The sequence below is a fragment of the Tamandua tetradactyla genome, chromosome X, assembly GCF_023851605.1.
Source record: "Tamandua tetradactyla isolate mTamTet1 chromosome X, mTamTet1.pri, whole genome shotgun sequence".
NCBI classification, from domain to species: Eukaryota; Metazoa; Chordata; class Mammalia; order Pilosa; family Myrmecophagidae; genus Tamandua; species Tamandua tetradactyla.
In genome coordinates, this window is record NC_135353.1 from 5,957,666 (window position 1) to 5,978,297 (window position 20,632).

The 20,632-nt window shown below is 44.5% G+C and overlaps 1 protein-coding gene across 3 annotated transcripts in view; it reads right to left on the reverse strand.

Moving 5' to 3' along the window:
* The window catches only part of BCAP31 (B cell receptor associated protein 31), a 31,110-nt gene that overhangs the window by 9,313 nt on the left and 1,165 nt on the right, over positions 1-20,632 (reverse strand). Inside the window, exons 1-4 of one of the 3 annotated variants that reach the window (XM_077144892.1) lie at positions 20,371-20,427; positions 19,120-19,254; positions 16,757-16,857; positions 13,208-13,355 (exon numbers count right to left, since the gene is read on the reverse strand). In XM_077144892.1, coding sequence (XP_077001007.1) covers positions 13,208-13,355; positions 16,757-16,857; positions 19,120-19,211 — 341 coding nt within the window. In that variant the 5' untranslated portion in view covers positions 19,212-19,254; positions 20,371-20,427. Of the gene's footprint in view, positions 1-13,207; positions 13,356-16,756; positions 16,858-19,119; positions 19,255-20,291; positions 20,428-20,632 lie in introns of those variants that run through there. The other 2 variants (XM_077144891.1, XM_077144893.1) reach the window with 2 other exon arrangements.

The following is a 20,632-nucleotide window of genomic DNA, read 5'->3' on the forward strand; positions in this document are numbered from 1 at the left end:
CCGTTTCTCTCCTGTGAGAGAAGAGGAAGACATGGGCTTAAAAGGAAGCCAAGAAAAGAGCAAGCAGGAGGGTCCTACCAGGTTCCTCTAGAAACCTTTTATGGTTGTGGTGACACCACCCCCACTCCACTGATGGCCTTGCTCATTTGTCATTTGCCAAGCACCCCCCAGGTACTGAGCCTCAGGTGAATGACTCCACTTTGGGGACAGCCACCATGGGGAAAGGTGGCCCCTTGCATGGGAGAAGCTGCTGTCACAGTGCCACCTGTTGAATCTCTGGGCCCATGACATCTCAGCAGTTCCTAGCTCCTGGCTGAAGCTGTGCTTCCCTAGCGTGTGCCCAGTAGGTGCTTAGCAGGCCCCCCCCCCCCAACAGCTATCAGAAACAAAAATAAAGTGAACGGCTCCTCAGTAATGAAGCAAAAGCTAGGTGATCCTGCGGAAAGGCTAAGGGCCAAGCTGAATGATCACAACAGGGCTTCTGCTACCCTAGGAGACTCTCGCCTTAAAGAGTCAGGAAAATAAGAAGGCAGCAAAGCAGGAGAAGAAATAACAGTTAAGATGAGCAAAGTTAAATAGAAAAGAGCCAAGAAAAATCATTCCAAAAGGCTGCCCCCAACATATTTTGGCACTCATGCTCTATCATCCTTTTTGCTCCTGAATACACCAAAGTTGTGGAAAACAGGGAGGTGAGGGCTAGAGTTGGGGGAAACTAAGCTACTTACAACGAGAATGCTCTATCGCAAGCACAGCTGACAGACCTGCCTAGGTTCACCAATCCTCAGGACAGTGAAGCCAGCCAAAGTGGGAACGGACGAGGGGGGGCACAGCCATCCTCCCATCCTTCTGAGATGAATAGAATTGAGTGGGCCTAACGAGCAGCGTCCTGGATTTTTGTTTTGTCTTGGGTTTTGAAACCAGCTGCCTGAGGGAATTTTTATAACTTAGGGGGACAGAGAGCAGCTGCACAAAGTCAGCCAACTAGGCAAAGATATTCAGCGACTGATTGACTCAAACTGTAAACACTGCCAGTCCACTTAGCTATTGAAGAAAGAACCTTAGAGGTGGGGGGTGTAGGGCGACCTGCCTGGTACATGGCCAGGGAAACCCACTCTTCACACCATAGTGGAATCCAAAGGAAACAACACAGGACCTCCAACGGGGGCGAGATGTTGGACCCAGTTCCCCATGAAACACAGCCCTGAACAAGAAGGGAGAAGCAAAGCAGAGAAAGGAATGGGGTGGTGGTGGTGACTAAGCAATGCTGTCCGATACAGTAGCCACACGTGGCTGTGTACATTTCATTTAATTAAAAGGCAACAATATTTAAAAGTCAGTCCCTCAGTCATACCACCCATGCTTCAAGCACTCAACAGTGTGGACTTGGGACACTTCAACCATTGCAAGGGCGCACTTCCACCATTCCAAGGGTGCAGAAGCCCAGGAAAAGAGAAACCATGAAGTCTCTTCTCCCCTGGAACCCTGCTCTCATACTGGAATTAATTCAATGTCTATCCCTAGAATATGAGAAAAAAAAAATCATTTGGCCCAAATAAGCAGCTGAGCAGACAACTGCTCTATTCTGAAAGTAGCTTACACTTGCCCTGATACACTCTCATATGATTCTTACTGGACTACACGGAGGGGAACTACCATGTATCAGAACTCCCTCCTACACCCAGCTGAATGGAAGATCAACAACCAAAAAGATCCTTTCACACTGCTACAGCTGTAGATGGTTTGGGCTTGCGGGTGGGGTAGGAATCGATGGAGTTCTCATTCAACGCATAGACCTGAAGTGTTATAATTATTTTTGTACTCTTGGAAAGTGATGGTAATACGGGGACTCTGTACTTTCTGCTTGATTCTTCTGACAAAATTACTACTCTAGTAAAAAAAATATATTTTTAAAGTGATGGTAGCTTGTACACACACATATATATATCTCATTCAAATGGAACACAAGTCCAAAGACACTCCCTAAATGTTTTATGATATTAAGGAAGAACTGTTAACTTTTTAGAGGTGAGATGCTCTTGTGCTTCTGATTTTTTTTAAAAAGTAACTATCTTTTTAAAGTGATAGGCTGAAGTATAATTTATAATTTTGTCTGTAAATATGATGTCTGGGATTTACTTTGAAATAAACCAGAGCCAGGAGGGCAGAAAGACACAGTAAGAGTGAGTGAGTGAGTGAGTGAGTGTGTGAGTGTGGATGGATTCAGATCGGCCACAAGACGATCACTGTTTAAGGTGCATTCTCATGGGGCTTTGCTATACTATTCTGCTTCTACAAATATGCATTTTTCCATTTCAACCACCCACCCACCCACCCACCCAGTCCACCTGGATAATGCCAGTGCACAGCCAGGGCCAAGAGTCGCTGCTCTGCAAGGAGCTGCCCGTGCCCCCTTCATACTATACTTCTCCCCCTTCTCCCTGGTGCCCCACCCCAAGGGCTGGGCTATGGCTCCGTGAAAGACCCCTAGGCTTGCTAGTCTCTGCCAACTTCTGCTGAAGCTGTTCCTTCTCCCTGAAGCAGCCTGTACAATTTAAATCTCTGCTGCTGCTTGTACTATCCTGATCAATCACGGCTGCTGCCAAACCTCTCTTTCATCTGTCCCACTCTACCCTGCCTCCCCATGCTACCCCTAAATATAAGATCCTTGAAGGCACAAGCCAGGCCAGGCCTTGGCTTCCCTCTTGGGATCTGGCACAGTACACCATATGCATAGAAAACAATCCCACAAACCCTAGCACTAGGAAGAATGATATCAGTAACAGCTACCATTTGTTCAATGCTTCCTGTGGGCCAGAGACAGTGCTGCAAACTTCAAAGGAATTACCTCAATCCTCACACCAACCAAACCAGAGAGGTAACTTTTATATCACTTAATTGAGGAGTGAAAAGGCTCAGAAGGTGAATGCCTTACTTAAGGTCACACAGCTAGCCAGGAACAGAACCACGATCCAGAAGCCCATTCTCTCCACACCAGCCCACCTCTCAGGGCCACCAGAGGCCTTTCTATCCCCCTTCATGCAAGCTGGAAAAAGGTGCCTATGGCCAGGGCATGTTAGCCAACAGAGCCCAGGTGAGATCTCCACTCCACTCACCATCGTGGCCCACACATACAGGACTGTCTTCAACGGCCAGCTGGTTCCTCTCCCCATCTAGTATCAGCCCTGACAATCACAAGGGCACCAACTATCTGTAGAACTGAACCCTGACAACTAACAGAGATGACACCAAGGCAGAGCCAAGTGCCCTGGTGACTTCGAACAAATGGAGGGATTTCAGCCTTGGGGGTAGAAGGCTTAAGCCACCTGCCCACAGACAGTCAGCAGAGGGGAACCAGCAAAAGAACTGCAGAGTGAAGCCCAGCCAGTGTCCATTTGCAAGGAGTGCAGTGATATAATCAGGCCCCTGAGTGTGGGTTTAAGCTCAGGTCTAACTGAGGGGCCTCATCAACAAGGGTGGACCTTCCTGAGGATAGCTGGTGACCACCCTTTCGATACTGACCTTGAATGACATTCTTGCAAATGAGCCAGAGACAATACAGGATGGACCTCTAAAAAGTCACAATTCTTCCTGGCAGGAGCTGCCTTCCAGGCTTATCTAGATCTGTGACTCTAGATCTTATGTTACTCCTAGCTACTGTGCTATGCCACTGTGTGGCAGGGGTTGCCTCTAAGAGGCACTCTTTGGACAGCTCATGAAAATGTGAGGCAGATCGCTTAGATTTCTTCCTTCACAGAAAGTAGGTACCAAGTACTAGATGAGCAGGATAAAAGGAAACCTCTGGAATAAGCACTCAAAAACATTAGCTTTGATGCAAATATCTTTAAGGGCATGCTAATTTCTTCAAGCCTGGCCACAATTGTCTCTTAATTACAAGGGGCTGTCCAAGGCTAACACCCCTCCCCTTTTGCTCCCAACCCCCAGCCCTCTAGGAACTTACTCCATCGACCTTCACTAGGCCCCTCCTTGTCTATTCACAAACTCACCTCTTCCCTTAAACTTACTTCTCCCATCTTCTCTCCTTTCCCTTCCACCAAGCTTCTGAGGACTCTTAATTTCTAATTCTGCCAGCACTTCCCTTTCTCCATTCCCCACCCCTACCCATACCCCCGGCAAATTCTCTGCTGACATACTCTCACCACCAGGGGCCAGCCTCATTACCAAAGCTGCTAGCTTAAGCCTCACATCTCTCTCCGCCCGACTTCAGTAGTATTCTTGTTGAACTCCTTCATGACCCTGGCTTTCCTTGTTCTCTTGAGCTGGCCGTTGCAGCGGGTCTCACCAGCTGCTTTTCTGTCTCTCCCCTGCATGTAGCAGGCATTTGGCTGGGTTCTGGCCAAAACTCACTCTGCAGGTTCCCCCCTTGCTGATCTCATCATATCTCTTGGCCCCAACTTCCCTATTTATAAAGATGATTCTCTAGTGTTAAACTCTCTTTTGTATCCAGAACGTCATTTCCAGCTGTCTAGTAGAGTCCTCATGTTCAGGATGTCCAAAGCAGAACTGAGATCAAATATAATGGACGTTTCTGGGCTCCTGTTCTTGCTGTCAGCTGAGGTTCAAAAGTGTAGAGTCTTCACCGGCTTTCCTTTATCCTATCACTGCCTCTTATATCCGTCCTCTCCTCATCACCCCTGTCACCGCTGTCCTACTTCAATCCACAGTGTTTTTCACTACAAAATGAACTCGAACTTGGTCTCCCTCATTCGAGGCTCTCTAGGTCACTCCATCCCATGCACTGGTGCCAGAGCCATGTAGTCAATACACAGATCTTATCACGTCACAGATGGAAAACTCATGAGAGTCAGTGTACAAACTCAGCCTGCGATGTGAAACACTCTACCTGTCCTTGCTGCTGCTGACCTTCCACCCTTCCCTCTTTGCCATTCTCTGAACTCGTCTGGTACCTTCTCACGTCTGTGTTCTCACTGAACCAGTTCCTACCAGTGAAAACACAGACAAACATGGAAGAGAAACAGACACACAGAAGGAATGACAGACACTTCGAATAGGACCATGAGGCCTAAGCAAACATGAATAAACTGAGATTTGTGAAAAATGTCAATGGAAAGGATTTTTCCATTGTTTATTATATCAAGAAATTAAAAAAGGGGGGAAACAAACTCAATGCCCAAGCTCAAAGCCCACCAAGGGGCAACTGGTTAGATATGTTAAGAATGTGAGGCAAAGGAACAAGAAAAAGAAGAGCAAACTAAAGACAGAGTGGGCAGAAGGACGGAAACAATAAATATTAGAGTGGAGATAAATGAAATGGACATGAGAAACAATTGAGAGAATCAACAAAACCAAAAGTTGGTTCTTTGAAGAAAATAAAAAACACTGACAAACCTTTAGCCAGACTGACAAAAGAAAAAAAACGGGGGGGGGAGGCTGCAAATACCTGAAATCAGAAACAAAAGCAGTGACATTACTACGGACCCCACAGAAATAAAAAGGATAGCATAAAACAACTGTCACCAACAAATGAGATAACCTAGATGAAATGGATACATTCCTAGAAACACATAAACTACACTGAATCAAAAAATAGAAAAGAAAACCTCTCAGACCAATTACAAGTAAGAAATTAAATCAGTCATCAAAGGCCTCCCAACAAAGAAAAGCCCAAGACCATAGGGCGTCACTGGTGAATTTTACCCAACATCCAGGAAGAATTAATACCAATTCTGCTCAAACGCTTCCCAAAAACTGAAGAGGCAGGAACACTTCCTAACTCATTCAATGAGACTAGTTATCACCCTAATACCAAAGCCAGAGAGTACCACAAAAAATTAAAGACCTATATCCTATATGAATATAGATGCTAAAAAACTCCTCAATAAAATACAAGCAAACTAAAAGCACATTAAAAGGATTATATATAATAATCAAGTGAGATTTATCCTGGGAATGCAAGGGTGGTTTACCATAAAGTCAATTGATGTAATCCACCACATAATTAGAATGAAGGGACGAAAACCACATGACCATCTCAACTGCCACAGAAGAGCCATATGACAAAATAAAAACACTCAAAAAAAACTAGGAATAGAAGGGAACTTCCTCAATGTGATAATGGGCATATATGTAAAATCCATAGCCAAGACCATATACAAAGGTGAAAGACTGAAAACCTTTCCCCCTCCAATCAGGAAGAAGACAAGAATACCCGCGTTCACCACTGCTGTTCAACACACTATATTTGGAAGTTCTCCCAGAGCAATCAGGGAAGAAAAAGAAATAAAAGGCACTCAAATTGGAGAGGAAGAAGCAAAACTTTCATTTACAAATGATACAATCCTATATAGAGAAAATCCTGAAAAATCCACAACAAACTACTAAAGCTAATAAATGAATTCAGCAAAGTGAGGGGTACAAGATCATCACACAAAAATCAGTGGTGCTTCTGTACACTAAGTAATGAGCAATCTGAAGAGGAAACCAAGAAAACAATTTAATTTGCAAGAGCAACTAAAAGAATAAAATACCTAGGAATAAGTCTAACCAAGGATGTAATGGACTCATACATGGAAAACTACCAAACGCTGCTAAAACAAAATTTAAAAAAATAGTTTAATAATCAAAGATGACCTAAATAAATGGAAGCATATTCCATGTTCATGACATCTTTAAGGTATCAATTCTACCCAAAGAGATTTACAGAGTCAATGCAATACCAATCAAAATCCCGATACCCTTCTTTGTAGAAATGGAAAAGTCAATCATCAAATTTATATGGGAGAGCAAGGGGCCCCAAGTAACCAAAGCAATCTTTAAACAACAAAGCTGGAGAACCCATACTTTCCAATTTCAAAACTTATTAGAAACCTACTGGAAACTACAAAGTGGTCCTGGCATGAGGACAGACATACAGAAAAATAATTGAGAGTCCAGCGATGCACCTTCACTCACTTCCATGGCTAAATGATTTTTTGACAAGGGTGCCAAGTCCACTCAGTGGGGAAAGACAGTTTCTTTAACAAATAGTGCTGGGAAAACTGGATATCCACATGCAAAAGAATAAAAGTAGACCCCCTACGTCAAACCATATACAAAAAGGAACTCAAAATGGATCAGAGACCTAAACATAAGAACTAAAAACCATAAAATTGCTATAAGAAAACACAGGGAGGGCAGGCCACGGTGGCTCAGTAGGCAAGAATGCTTGCCTGCCATGCCAGAGGACCCGGGTTCGATTCTCAGTGCCTGCCCATGTAAAAAAAAATATATATATATATTAAAAAAGAAAACATAGGGAGACATCTTTAGGACTTTGTATTAGACAATGGATTCATAGACTACACCAATAGCAGGAGCAATAACAAAAATAGATACACTGGACCTCATCAAATTTAAATATCTAAAAAAAAAATTTAATACTTTTGTACATCAAAGGGCATTATCAAGAAAATGAAAAAAACTACAGAATGAGAGAAAATATTTGGAAACCACATATTTGAGAAAGGTTTAATATCCAGAACATATAAAGAACTCCTACAACCCAACAATAAAAAGACAGCCAAATTAAAAATGGGCAAAAGGTGTGGACAGACATTTCTTCAAGGAAGATCTACAAATGGCCAATAAGCACAAGAAAAGATGCTCAACACCATTAGCCATCAGGGAAATGCTAACCAAAACCACCAAGAGGTACCACTTCACACCCACTAAAGCTGCTATTGTTTAAAAAATGCAAAATAAATGTTGCAGAGGATGGGGAGAAATAGGAACCCTTGAGCATTGGCGGTGGGTATGTAAAATGGTAGTCCTTGGGGAAAACATGGGTGGTTCCTCAGAAAGTTAAGTACAGAATTACCATTTGACCTCATAATTCCACTTCTATATATATAACCTGAAGAATTGAAAGCAGGGACTCAGATACTTGCACATCAATGTCCACAGCACCATTATTCTCAATTGCAAAATGTGTAAGCAACCCAATGTTTATCAATGGATGCATGGATAAACAAATGTGGTATATCCCACATAATGGAATATCAGTCAGTCCTAAAAACGTATGAAGTTCTGGTACATGTGACAATATGGACGATGAACCCTGAAGACATCATGTTGAATGAAATAAGCCAGACACAAAAGGACAAATAATGTATGATCTTGCTGATATGAAATACTTAGAATTTGCAAATTCGTAGTCAGAAATTAGAGTACAGGTTACCAGGGGCAGAGGTAGGGGTGGGGATGGGGGAGGTAATACTTATTTGGTACAGAGTTTCTGTTTGGGATGATGGAAAAGCTTTAGTAATGGATTGTGGGCATAACTGACACCACTGAACTGTATCCTGAAATGTACCGCACCAATGCAAAATGTTAATAGGGAAAACTGTGAGTGGGGGTGGTGTATGGGAACTCTGTACTCTAAGTGATTTTTCTATAAACTTACAACTTCTCTAAAAACATCAACAAAAATTATTTTTAAAATATGAAAAATGGTCTAGCAGTGAGAGAGGAGAATGCTGGGGAGCCGGATCTGACAACCCATGAAAGATGCTCACAATAAGGCAGAAAATGCAAGTTATAAAGTGGCAGTTACAGCGTGATCCTGTTTAGAAGGAGCCTGTGTATTCTGTGGTGAGAAGAACATGGTGCTGGGGTCCGATTGTTCTAAGTCTGAATTTTCAGCTCTGCTGATTACTAGGCTCTGCGAACTTGGGAAGAGGTTTCTGAACTTCTCTAAACCTCAGTTTCTTCAAGTGGGGATAATACTGACCTCACAGAGCTGCTGTAAGGATGAAGATGTGCCTGGCACAGGAGATAATGCATTCAACAAGCAGTAGCTGTTGTTTTAAGTAGAAAATTCTGGAAAGGTGTAAGCAATTATGAAAGTATCTCAGAGAAATCATTTTCTTATTTCTGCATATTTAAATAAAGCCTTTTCCTTCCTACAACGAACATGTACTACCAGATGACTTAATCATCTTCCAATATATTAAAGGGACTAAGTTTGAGTCTTTAGACTTGTAAAATCAAGACGACCATACAGGGAAGTAGATTTTAGCTTGGCATTAAGCACAAACTTTCCTACCAAAAGCCAATTACTACTCAGGAAAATAAAGCAAGCCACCACCTGGCCTACAGTCAGAGGTGGACTGAAAAACAACTAGCTAGTAGTACAACTTCTGCCAACTCTTACCACCTGGTAACTGCAGAAGGGGTCAAAACCTAGGTATGAGTGCTGGGCTCGGCCACTCTTTCAGGCAGTGTGTGGTGTCTCTTGGGCTTCTCTCCTTTATAGAAGCCCTCATAATTATAAAAGGCTTTTTGCGCCTTACTGGTTTCAACTAAAACCAAATCCACCCAGACATACAGCTCACACACCCAGGCAAGATCAACATGGCTGTCTACTTTTCTAGATAAGCCCTTATTTTAACAGACAAAAATACTAAGGGCTGGGGGTGAGATGCTTATCCAGAGCCACACAGTTGGTCAAGCCATGGAATTCAAGTCTCTGGACTTCTAACGCCTTGTTCTTATTACACTGTTGGCCCTCATTAGTACAGACACACCTGAAACTGGCTCCACTGACCTCTATGCAAACCCAGCATTCTGGACCCCTCTATCAGAAGTTCAATGCAGTGTGGTAAGGGCAATTCATGCACTGGTCTCCCCCAACTACTGTCTTAGTCACCTTTTTGTGAGAACCACCTGATACAAGTTTTATAGACAGCAATCTTCAAGTGTTTGTTGGCCTAAGACCATGTGTGGGACCCCATAAAACAATTCTAATACCATCAACTGTGACTCAGCCAAGAGAGAGGCAGCTCATTCTCATTGTTACACACATGCATGCAGATAACACAGAGGTTCATTTTTAAAAGAACATGTATAAAAGTTGGGAGGTACACATAAGCAAGAACACCCAGAATAAAAATACAAGGGATTAGTCCATTGTCTTGGGCAGATGGTACGCGTTGACAGATGAGAGAAGGCGTGATTCAAAGAGAAAGAGCTTCAAAAATCAAGTGTCGTTCCGACCTGGTTTATTTAAAGAACAAACCCTGGAAAGTGAAGACAGTGAAAGAGTATCCAAGTGACGTTAAATGCATCCAAGCATCCAGGCAGCAACGACTGTTGGTAATCAATTTCTCAGGGGCTATTAACACGGAGATGTGCCAGAGGACTCTTAACATGCACAGGAGCCAGCCGGGGAACTCGTCAAAATGCAGGTTCTCAAGCAACAGGTCTTTGAGGAGCAAGGTGCTAGGGGACCACGACTGTACTGATCCACTTTCAATTCTCAAAAAACAAATTCATATGTGGTAGGACAGACAAGAAACCACAGGTGTGTGACAGTTTTTTTCAGTGGTAAAAAGGAATGAGGTTCTGATATATGTTACAACACAGATGAACCTCGAAAACATGGTGGAGTGAATAAGCCAGATACAAAGTGACATGTACTGCATATCCCACTGACATGAAATAATTCAAATGTACAAATTCAGAGACAGAGAACAGAGTACAGTTACCAAGGGTGGGGGGATAGGGAGTTAATGCTTAATGGGCACAGAGTTCTGGGTGATGGAAAAGTCTGGGTAGTGGACAGCGGTGATAGTAGCCACAATATGGCGAATGTAATCAACACCACAGAATTCTATACTTGAATGTGGCTAAAAGAGGAAATTTGAGGTTGGACATGTGTTACTAGAATAAAAAGTTTTTAAAGCCATGGGCCTGTACAAAAGAAATAGTGAACCCTAATGTAAACTATGAATGTAGTTCATGGTATAATTATAATATTGGTTCATCAACTGTAACAAAAGTAACATTAGCACAAAGTATTAATAGGAGGGAAAACTGTATGGGGGGATGTATATGGGAACTCTGTACTTTCTACATGATTTTTTCTATAAGCCCACAACTTTCCTAATTAAAAAAAAAAAGAACCAGCTCACATATCTATTAATAAGGAATTGATTAAATAAATGACAATCCACTCACACAACAGAATACTGCACAACTGTATTTGTATGAGAGAACGAGAGATTTGTATGAATCATTTGCAAAATATCACTGTGATATACTAATGGTTGAAAAAGGTAAATCAAAGATACTAAAAAAAAAAAGAAACAAAAATCCACAGCACATGTTAAAGAAAAGTTACACCTGTATGTGTAAAAAATTATGATAAATACAGAAACAGCAATTATTACGTGGAGTGACCCCTGAAGATAGAACTATGGGGTTGTTTTGCCCTCCGCACTTCACATTTTTATATTATTTCAAGTTTGAGGGGTGGGGGGCTTTGTTTAGTTTGATGAGCTTACTTTTATAATCCAAAGAAATAATAATGATAACAGCTTTATTTTTAAGTGTTTCCAGGAAGTTGCACATGGGTTATGTGTATATGGGTATCAAGTTTGGAAAAGAACATTTCTATGGCTAATATCACTCAAAAAAACAAGAGAAGTTCCTAAAGGCCCATAGCCACCAAAATGGGATCAGACCTTTTAGGCCTGAGTTGCAGTAAGCCACAACCCCCAAGTCTTTCTGAGTGGCTGCCTAGCCATCTTCCCTGTCTTGTTCATACCTTTAGGGAACCCACATGCACACTTATAAACAGACCTCTCTAGCTTCCATTCACATCTAAGCTGCACCTAACTCACTTTGAAAAGCTAGGTACTCCAGCATAACCCCACCTGCCCTGGACTTCAATTCTCTCATCCCAGTGTTTTTTTTCCCCTTGACTTCTACCCCCTATTTCTCTAATAGAAATGCAAAGGGGACCATCTTTTCCCCTGTTCTGAACATGTTTCATAAAATCCAGCACTCACTGCAGGTTTTCATCTTCCCAAGACCCTTCTTAAAGCTCTATGTGCTTTTGTGATACGTGTTTCTGGTTTTGCTTCTTTCCTCTTATCTTTTAGAAGACTCAGAGATAGCCTCTGTGTCTGCCTCTGTGTCTGCAGATCAGGCTCATTCTCATTTTTAAATCATTTTGCTCACTGGCAGTTAGTTAGAATTTTGGTTTTGAGACCCAGTCTTCCTGATTTGCTTCCCTTTCAATCCCAGTTGACAAGAACATACTTCTTTTCCTCAGACTCAAAATATCTACAGTATGTGTCTGACAGCTCCTAGTTTTCATGTTTCCTGACTTCCATAAACTTGCACATGACATGCCTATATATGGCCTTTAAAACCAAGTATGTTAACCTAAAAGATGTTTGCCATCCCTAACCCCTACTTTCTAACTCTGATCCAGAGAATCCAGAATCACCTGAGCAACTGAGTTTTCTTTCTGAAAAAGTGAAACCCAGATAGGTGGTCATCCTAATGCCGAGTGAACGAGGATACATCATGTAAACAGAGGGGGACAATCTTTGGGCACAAAAGAAGTGGGGGTTTAGCAGGAAGGAGCCCAGTCTGAGAATCAACATGCCCCTCCCTTGACTTCTTTCTGTTGAACTGAACCACTGAGGTAGCATTTTTCCAACATCTTTTCAATACCTTTGGCCTTAGCTGTACATTTACTCAGTCCCTAAACATACCTGCCAATAACCAAGCCCAGCTGATCAGAACACCTATGTGAAGCAAAAGATAATAAATAGAACCCCAGACTCAAACAGGTGGTTTATATCACCCTGGTCTTGCCAAACTAAGCCCTTTGATCTTGATCAAGGCATTCAGTCTTGCAGGACACTAGAAATACTCAGGCCAACTATACAGCCCCACTAGGTACCTGTTTACAAGTTCACTCCTAGGGAATTCCCTGGGGACAGGGCAGGTATTACACCCTCCATGGCATCTCAGCCCACTGTATTCAGGTCAGGACCCCATCCACAAAAAGCCACTATTCAAGTGATTCTTTTTAATCTGGACTCCAAAGGTCTTCTCCCAAAGGAGGGAAACTTCTGACAACTTCATCGTTTACTTCAATCTACATACAGAAAGCCAGGTGATCACACATTTGCCCTGAAAGAGCATGTGGTGAGTTACAGCAGAGCTTCTGAAATTCTGGTCAGTCCTCTCCCATTCAAAACACTGCCTCTGAAGATCAGGAATGAAACCAGAGGCATCTGGGAAAATAGTGAGGCTCCCCTCAACCTTGACTGGGCCTCAGTTAAAGGCCACAGACCAAGAAGGATTCAAAGGCACAGGAGCCAGTGCATATGCAGCTCCTGTGTTCATGGCCAGCCCAGGTTTCCCCTTCACAGCCTCAACCCATTCCACTCACAAGGACAGGAGCAAGGAAAAGCCAGCAATGTAGAGATTTCTCTGGGCCCGGAAAAGCTTCATGTGGAAGTGCTCCATGGCCCCAGGATTGTTCTGGAGGTTCACCTTTTCTGTCACATCATCATACTTCCAAATCTCACGGACAGCATCTGTGGAAGAGGAGAGGAGAGAGACAGGGGTGCTTCACTTCCTCTCAGACAAGGCTGGGCTGTGTAGGTCAGAAAGACAGCATGAGACCTACAGGTCTCCCCAGGTTTTTCCATTTCAGGAATTCCATGCTTTGACCCACACCCCTTCAGGAATGCTTTATCAGAAGCTCCTTCCCTCCTCAGAACCATTCTCTTCTTCAGCTTTTCTCAACTCAATCCCTGTCCCCATTCCACCCCAGAACCCAGAACCACAAGCTTGCTAGTCAGCAGCACTGCTGGTAACAGGGGCAGCTTCCCTTTCCTGTTGTACCCCGGACCATGTCTTGTTCTGTTTATATCAAGTGGGCCTTCAGCCACCCCACTGGTACAAACCAAGATAGTCCTGTTGATAGAAATGCCTGCTAAGAATGTTATCAGCTGCATAGGAGTCAAGGCATGGCGATGGCCTGCTAAAGGACTTTGCACTTAACATACTGGAAATGTAGAAAAGTCAAAGAACCCCATAACACAATCACCTCCAGCAGAACAATGAAAGTATTTAACTACCTTATCTAAAGTAGTCATTTTCAGTCACATTACCCTATTCTCTTTATAATACACACCCATATCAGACGTTATCTTAATTACATGTTTACTGTCCACAGCCTCCAAACTAAACTGCAAACTCCTTTTCTACTATATCCCCAAGACCTAGGACAGTTCTGGGAACAGAGTGTGCACTCACATAATTGGTAAGTGAATCGGCCTCTGCTTCTGAAAGACCCATTAGATATTGCTCCAGTTTATAAAGATATTTCTATCTATACACTTTTCTGAAATGTAAAAATCTCAGAATTATACCCTAACTACTGCTTTTTTACCATTACCCTCTGAGACATCTTTTTAAGTCAGTACATAAAAATCTACCTAAACCAGCTCTGAACAGACCCTCATGGGAGGATCAAGGTATGACTAGATGGTATTGTTTGGTTTCCTTTTTAATTTCTGGTTTCAGACTGCGTGGTTTTTAAGTTGATCTGACATTATAAAGATCTGCCTACCCTTGTGTACTTCTTTACGTTCAATATGTATCATGAGACAAGCACTTTCAAGCACTATCAGCAGGAAGACAAACCAGTACATTTTTGGGAGGCAACTTAGCAAGACCTATTGTAAAATTTAAAAACGTTCAAGCCTTTGATTCAGCAATTGCACCTTGATTAATTATCCTACAGAAATATTCACATAGATTTGCAACCCTAAGGAGAAAATTAAGTTATGATATGACAGAACAATAAAATACTACATGATAGACCGTGAAACAATACGATGGAATACCATACAACCTTTAAAAAGAATGATACGGATATATGAAGATATCCTCGACCCACAGTAAGTGAAAAAATAAAATACAAAACCACGTTTAGTATGATTCAACTGCTGTAAACATCTTAATAAAAAGTACTCGCACAGAAAACATCTGTGGAAATGCACAGCAAAGAATTAATGATGGTTATCTGTAGGACACGGCATCATGTGGGAATTGAACCTTCCAAATAAAATTTCTGCATTTTTAAAAAGTATGATTTTTCTAATAAATAAACATGATAAAAAATTTTCTTACACTGTGACCTGCATTCGGGAATCCCATCCCCCCTAAGGACCACCTAGGCTGATGGATCGGGACTGGGGACCATTCAGCAACACTAGGCCAAGCCCCCCAGGAGAACCCAGGAGTCGGCCCTCCTTAGTGCGACTCTCCACCTCAGGTCAGAGGACCCTGGACCTCTCCCTCACCAACCCCAGCCTCACAGCCCTCTAGCTGGTTATGTCCTTACCTTTCACTGGTATTTGCTATTAACCAATTTAGAAGACCTTTCTAGAGTCTTCTTCTTAACATTAGGTAGGAAACAGGCCATCATTATAGTCATGTCAAGACCTTCCAAACAGTTCCCTGATCCGAGAAAAGAAGAATGAAGCCTTTGCCAACTACTGTGGCTCTGCAGTCTCTTTCTACCCACTAAGCTGACTGAAGCACCGGCCCAGTCAGTGAGTTAGGAAACGGAAATATCCGGGGAGTCAGGTTTAGGGAAGACGCAAGGCCCCTGTGTGAATCATCCCCAGCACAATCCCCCACCACCACCCCTTACACCTACCCCAAATCCAAAAGCAAAAACACACACATTCGATTAAAAAACTCTGTAGCCTGGCTTTTCCTAGAGTCCTGGGGATGACACACATATTCCCTACCCCTCCAAGTTCAGAGGCTGGTCAGGAAGAAAGCCCAGGTTGGAAAGAGCTACTGCCTGACTTGCCAAGTACTTTAAGAACGCAGAGGGTTGCAGGCAGCTGGCACCCACCTATGGGGCTGGGAATCGGTAGGCTACACCTGGCCTACTCAGAGGCAGGATTCCACCAGGCCCCAAGACACAGGATAAGATAAGTGCCGAATGCTGCTGCTGCTGCTGCTAGTGGGTGGGGATCTGCACATTTCCCTGAACCACTACTCCCCACTACCACTGAGTTTTCTCTGGGGATTCAGGTGGGAGACGAGTACTACATATCTATGCGAGGTACCCCAGCTCTGAGACAGGACTGCCGACTTCAGGAGAGCCAAGACTCTGGAGTCTCAACAGGGACACTTACTGATCACTTACCTCAGCAAAAAAAAATGACCATTTAGCAATCAGACAAAAGCTTTATCGATTCCTCGTCTCCAGTCTCCATTACCACTTCACTGGAAAACGTTCACCTTCTCTTTTCACACCCCCGGCCCCTACTCCCATGCTTGAGTGCAGCCTCAGACTGGTCCACCTTGAAAGCACCTAATGGTGTACACCTTGACATAGGGGTTTACAGAACTATAGACATGAAAGACTTAACAGTCTACCCAGACCCAGAGATGTTAGGGGTGTGTTCCCCAGATATCTGTTTCCTACCTCATGTGGCAGGAATGTGGCAGAATGGCAGGACTTGTTGTCCCAAGGAGGTTCGCAGTCTAGGTGGTTCAAGGGCCTGTTCCAGGCATCAAGGGAAGCTAATGCTGCTGCTTAAGTCACTGGCAAGCAGCACAACTTAAGAGTGACCCTCTCTTGGGTTCCCTTCCAGAATGGCCTAAGAAACCACCTCAGAAGTGTGAGATAATCATCCTAAGTGTACAGAAAGCTTGCTTGGCATAAAAGCCCACACCCACAGCTAGAGATACCTCTCCAAATGGAATCCCACTAACAGTAAAAGGAAGCCTCCTGGTCAACAGAGATGGCGGGGGGGTGGCTATTTAACCAGCCTATCTTTGAGAAGCCTAGGATGGACACTGTTCAATCCAATGTGGCACCGGGCTTTACAGTAGGTTTCTGTTCAATGTCAGAGATCATAGAAAAGGGCCTAGGACAGGCAGCTGCCCTCAGCCACAGCTCACTCACCAATGACCAGCAGCACAAGGATGACAATGAGAACCACAAAGAAGGTGTTGCCATAGGTCACAATCAATTCTACCAGGCGGGACTTGAAAATCTTCTGCCATCTGTGAAGAAGACAACAAGGCTGAAGATAAAGAATGTGCACTTGAGATCTGGGGCCCAGAGCAAAAAAGAAACCCAGTATTGTACTCTTTTCTGGTAGCCAAGTATCACATACACAATCAGCCTCATATATTTATAACATCATTCAAGAGTGTTTTAAAAAAAAGATGCTTTCCATGTGTAAATTATAAGGAAACTCCATGCTTTTAAACACGGGCAACCTCTGGGAAGAGAAACTTAGTTTTCATTGTATTCCCTTTTGCACCATTCAGAATTTTTGCCACATACACATACTGTTTCCTTAAATTGTCTTTCCACATGACCAAATTTGTTTCATTTATTCCCCTATCACCTGAGATTATCCAGGACCCCCTTCCCCCCATCATCATCCACACATGCTTCAGTATGTCTAAAAGATAAGAGCCTTTAGAAATATTTAATATGATTGCAATTCTATTGCCAAATCTAAAGGAAATTAACAATAATCCCTCAACATCAGAGCCGGAGTTGCAATTTTCAATTTTTTTAAAAACATTTGGTTTGTTCAAATCAGGACACAAGGTTCTAATCCTATATTTAGTTGACAAATACCTTAAGTCTCTCTTATTCTTGGCTTTACTTGAATGTCTTAGTTGCTTTTTTTTCATTTTAGTTTTATTTTATTTATTAAACATACCAACATACAAACACAAACATTCTTACCATATGATCATCCCATTCTAATATATAATTAGTAACTCACAATATCATCATAGTTCTATATTCATCATTATGATCATTTCTTAGAACATTTACATCAATTCAGAAAAAGAAAACAGAAAAAAATTTACATACCATACCCTTTACCCCTCCCTTTCATCGATCACTCGCATTTCAATCTACTAAATTTAACATTTGTTCCCCCTATTATTTATTTTTAATCCATATGTTTTATTTGTCTGTTGATAAGGTAGATAAAAGGAGCATCACACACGAAGGTTTTCACAATCACACAGTCACACTGCGAAAGCTTTATCATTATACAATCATCTTCGAGAAACATGGCTACTGGAACACAGCTCTACATTTTCAGGCAGTTCCCTCCAGCCTCTCTGTTACACCTTAACTGAAAAGGTGATATCTATATTACGCATAAGAATAACCTCCAGGATAAGCTCTTGACTCTGTTTGGAATCTCTCAACCACTGACACTTTATTTTGTCTCATTTTGCTCTTCCCCCTTTTGGTCGAGGTTTTCTCAATCCCTTGATGCTGAGTCCCAGCTCATTCTAGGATTTCTGTCCCACGTTGCCAGGAAGGTCCACACTCCTGGAGTCATGTCCCATGTAGAGAGGGGGAGAGCAGCGACGTTGCTTGTCATGCTGGCTGAGAGAGAGAGGCCACATCTGAGCCACAAAAGAGGTTCTCTTGGGAGTAGCTCTTAGGCCTAATTTTAACTAGGCTTAGCTTATCCTTTGCGGGGTTAAGTTTCATATGAATAAACCCCAAGATTAGGGGCTCAGCCTATTGCTTCAGTTATCCCCACTGCTTGTGAGAATATCAAGAATTTCCTATTTGAGGAAGTTGAATTTTTCCCCTTTCTCCCAAGGGGACTTTGCAAATACTTTTTTATTCACTGTTCAAATCACTCCAGGATTTATCAGGGCATCACCTGGACAACCCTACAAAATTTCATGCCCTACTTAAGGTTGGCTTAGTTTTAATAAGGGTATTGTGTTCATACGCCATGTATATTTTTCAATATAATTTCCAATCCACTCTTAAGAGGTCCTCAGTTCACTAAAAGGGAATATGGCTTCGTCCTTCATAGGCTGAGTAATGCTCATGAGGCTTGTGAGGCCATGCAATGCTAGTGAGGCCAGTTAGGACAACAGAAGTCAACAAACTGGCAACGTGACCCAGTGATGCAAGTCTTCAGGACCCCACACTGCCATTCCCCACGCCCCAGGGACCCAAGGGCATGCAGGAGGGCATGATTTCCAGAACCATAACGAAGGACAGATCGTCTTTCCTTGGGGCCTCCTGAAGACCAGGAGGCAGAGTACACAAGAAAGGAAGTCAGCAAGACGTGAAATAGCAGAACAGCAACTTGGTGGCAGGCTGGCAATAATAAACATGACCCCTACCATCCCTACCCCAGACAGGTTCTACCTGTTTCTGTCTGGCCCCAACTCCAGGGTCCATCACCTCCATACACAGCCACCGGGCTCAGCAACAGACCTCCAGTCCCCCTCCTGCTAGCTTGCTTGCTCTGCAGGCCCTACCTTTTTGGAGAAATGAAAGGAATGCAGAGGAGCAACACAGCAAAGACCTCTGCATAGAGGAAGGTGGCAACCGCAGTCCACTGCAAACTCATCCTCTCTTGCTAGATGGTTTCCAACAGAGAGTACGTTTCCTGACTGGACACAGAAAGAATCATGAGAATCAGGCAGGCAGTGACATCCAGTTCGAGTCCCCTCTAAGAGGCACAGGCTCTTAAACCTGTGCCCCAGCACCCTACTTTGGAGTCTTTCAAGCACTGACTGAAGCAAGGTTCTACCGAGCAGGGATCCCGGTCAATGGTGCTCAAAAGCCTGACAAAGTTCCCTTGGCTGGGAGAAAGTTACTCGCAGCCCTCGTGTAGGTGTTCGAACACGCCCAGAGCAGCCTTGCTTGACGACTGCTGGCCCAACAGATTGCTCTCTGTCGAGTCCAACAGACTCCTCAGACCCGTGGAACTGCAAATCCGTCTTTAGCAGACAGCGCTGTACAAACGCCAGGAAATTCATTCTCAGACACGCGGCAGACCTGCTCCCTCCCAGCCAGCCTGGGCTTTGCTGCAGCGATTGGGCGTTTGACAAATCCGCGCGCCCGGCCGGGACTGCAGCGCTGCGGGAACAGCCCTGTCTCCCAAAGGGCCCATCGCCCCACCCGCCCCCCAGCGCCTGCAGTCCAACCAGGGGCGTGTGTGTGTGTGCGCGTGTGTGTGCGCGCGCGCAGAGTGGGGAGTGGAGCTCTATGAAACCCACCAGAGAGATTTCTGGGGGACCCGGCATGGGGGGGTGGGAACGGCCCTAGCCGGAGAAAGTTCTAGAAGCAGTTCTAGGGCGGCCCGAGGAGACCTTCTCCAGCCACGAGGCTCGCAGCCCTCGTCTCACAGGCCGCCCAGATCGAGCGCTCTTTCCTCCCCTCGGCCCGCGACTGGTCCGCACGATCCCCCAGCACGCCTGGAACCCGACCCCTGCTCCACTCGCCAGCCCGACTCCCCTCAGTCCGGTTGCCCTCGGCCCGGCTCCCCTCAGCCGGACTGCACAAGGCCCGGTTCCCCTCAACCCGGTTCCCCTCAACCTGACTCCCGTCGGCCCGGCTCCCCACGGCCCGACTCTGCACAGCCACCCCACCCCATCCAATGCCCCGGGCCCTCCCGGCCCCAACCCTTCGGCCCCGGTTGAGGAACCTGAGGGCCTCGGCGGTCCAGAGGCACGACCGGCGCTGGCCCGGCTCCCTGAGTTTTCCCACAGCCACCGAGCACGTACCACCCCCGCCGCCGCCGCCGAGTTATCCCACCGCCGGCCCCGCCCCTTCGAGCAACCGGAAACCGGAAGCAGCCCGCAGGCCACGCCCTTCCCAGCCCGCCCACCAACCGCCGCGAGGCCCGCGGCTCCCCCACGGCTACTTCCCACCCCGCCTCTGAGCAGAGGGCTGGGCGTCCAGGCCTAGGGCTCCGCGGGCTGTCGGGGCGGGGCCGTGGCGGTCGGGCATAGGGGTAGCTTCTCTAGGCCGCGCGGTCCTCCCGGG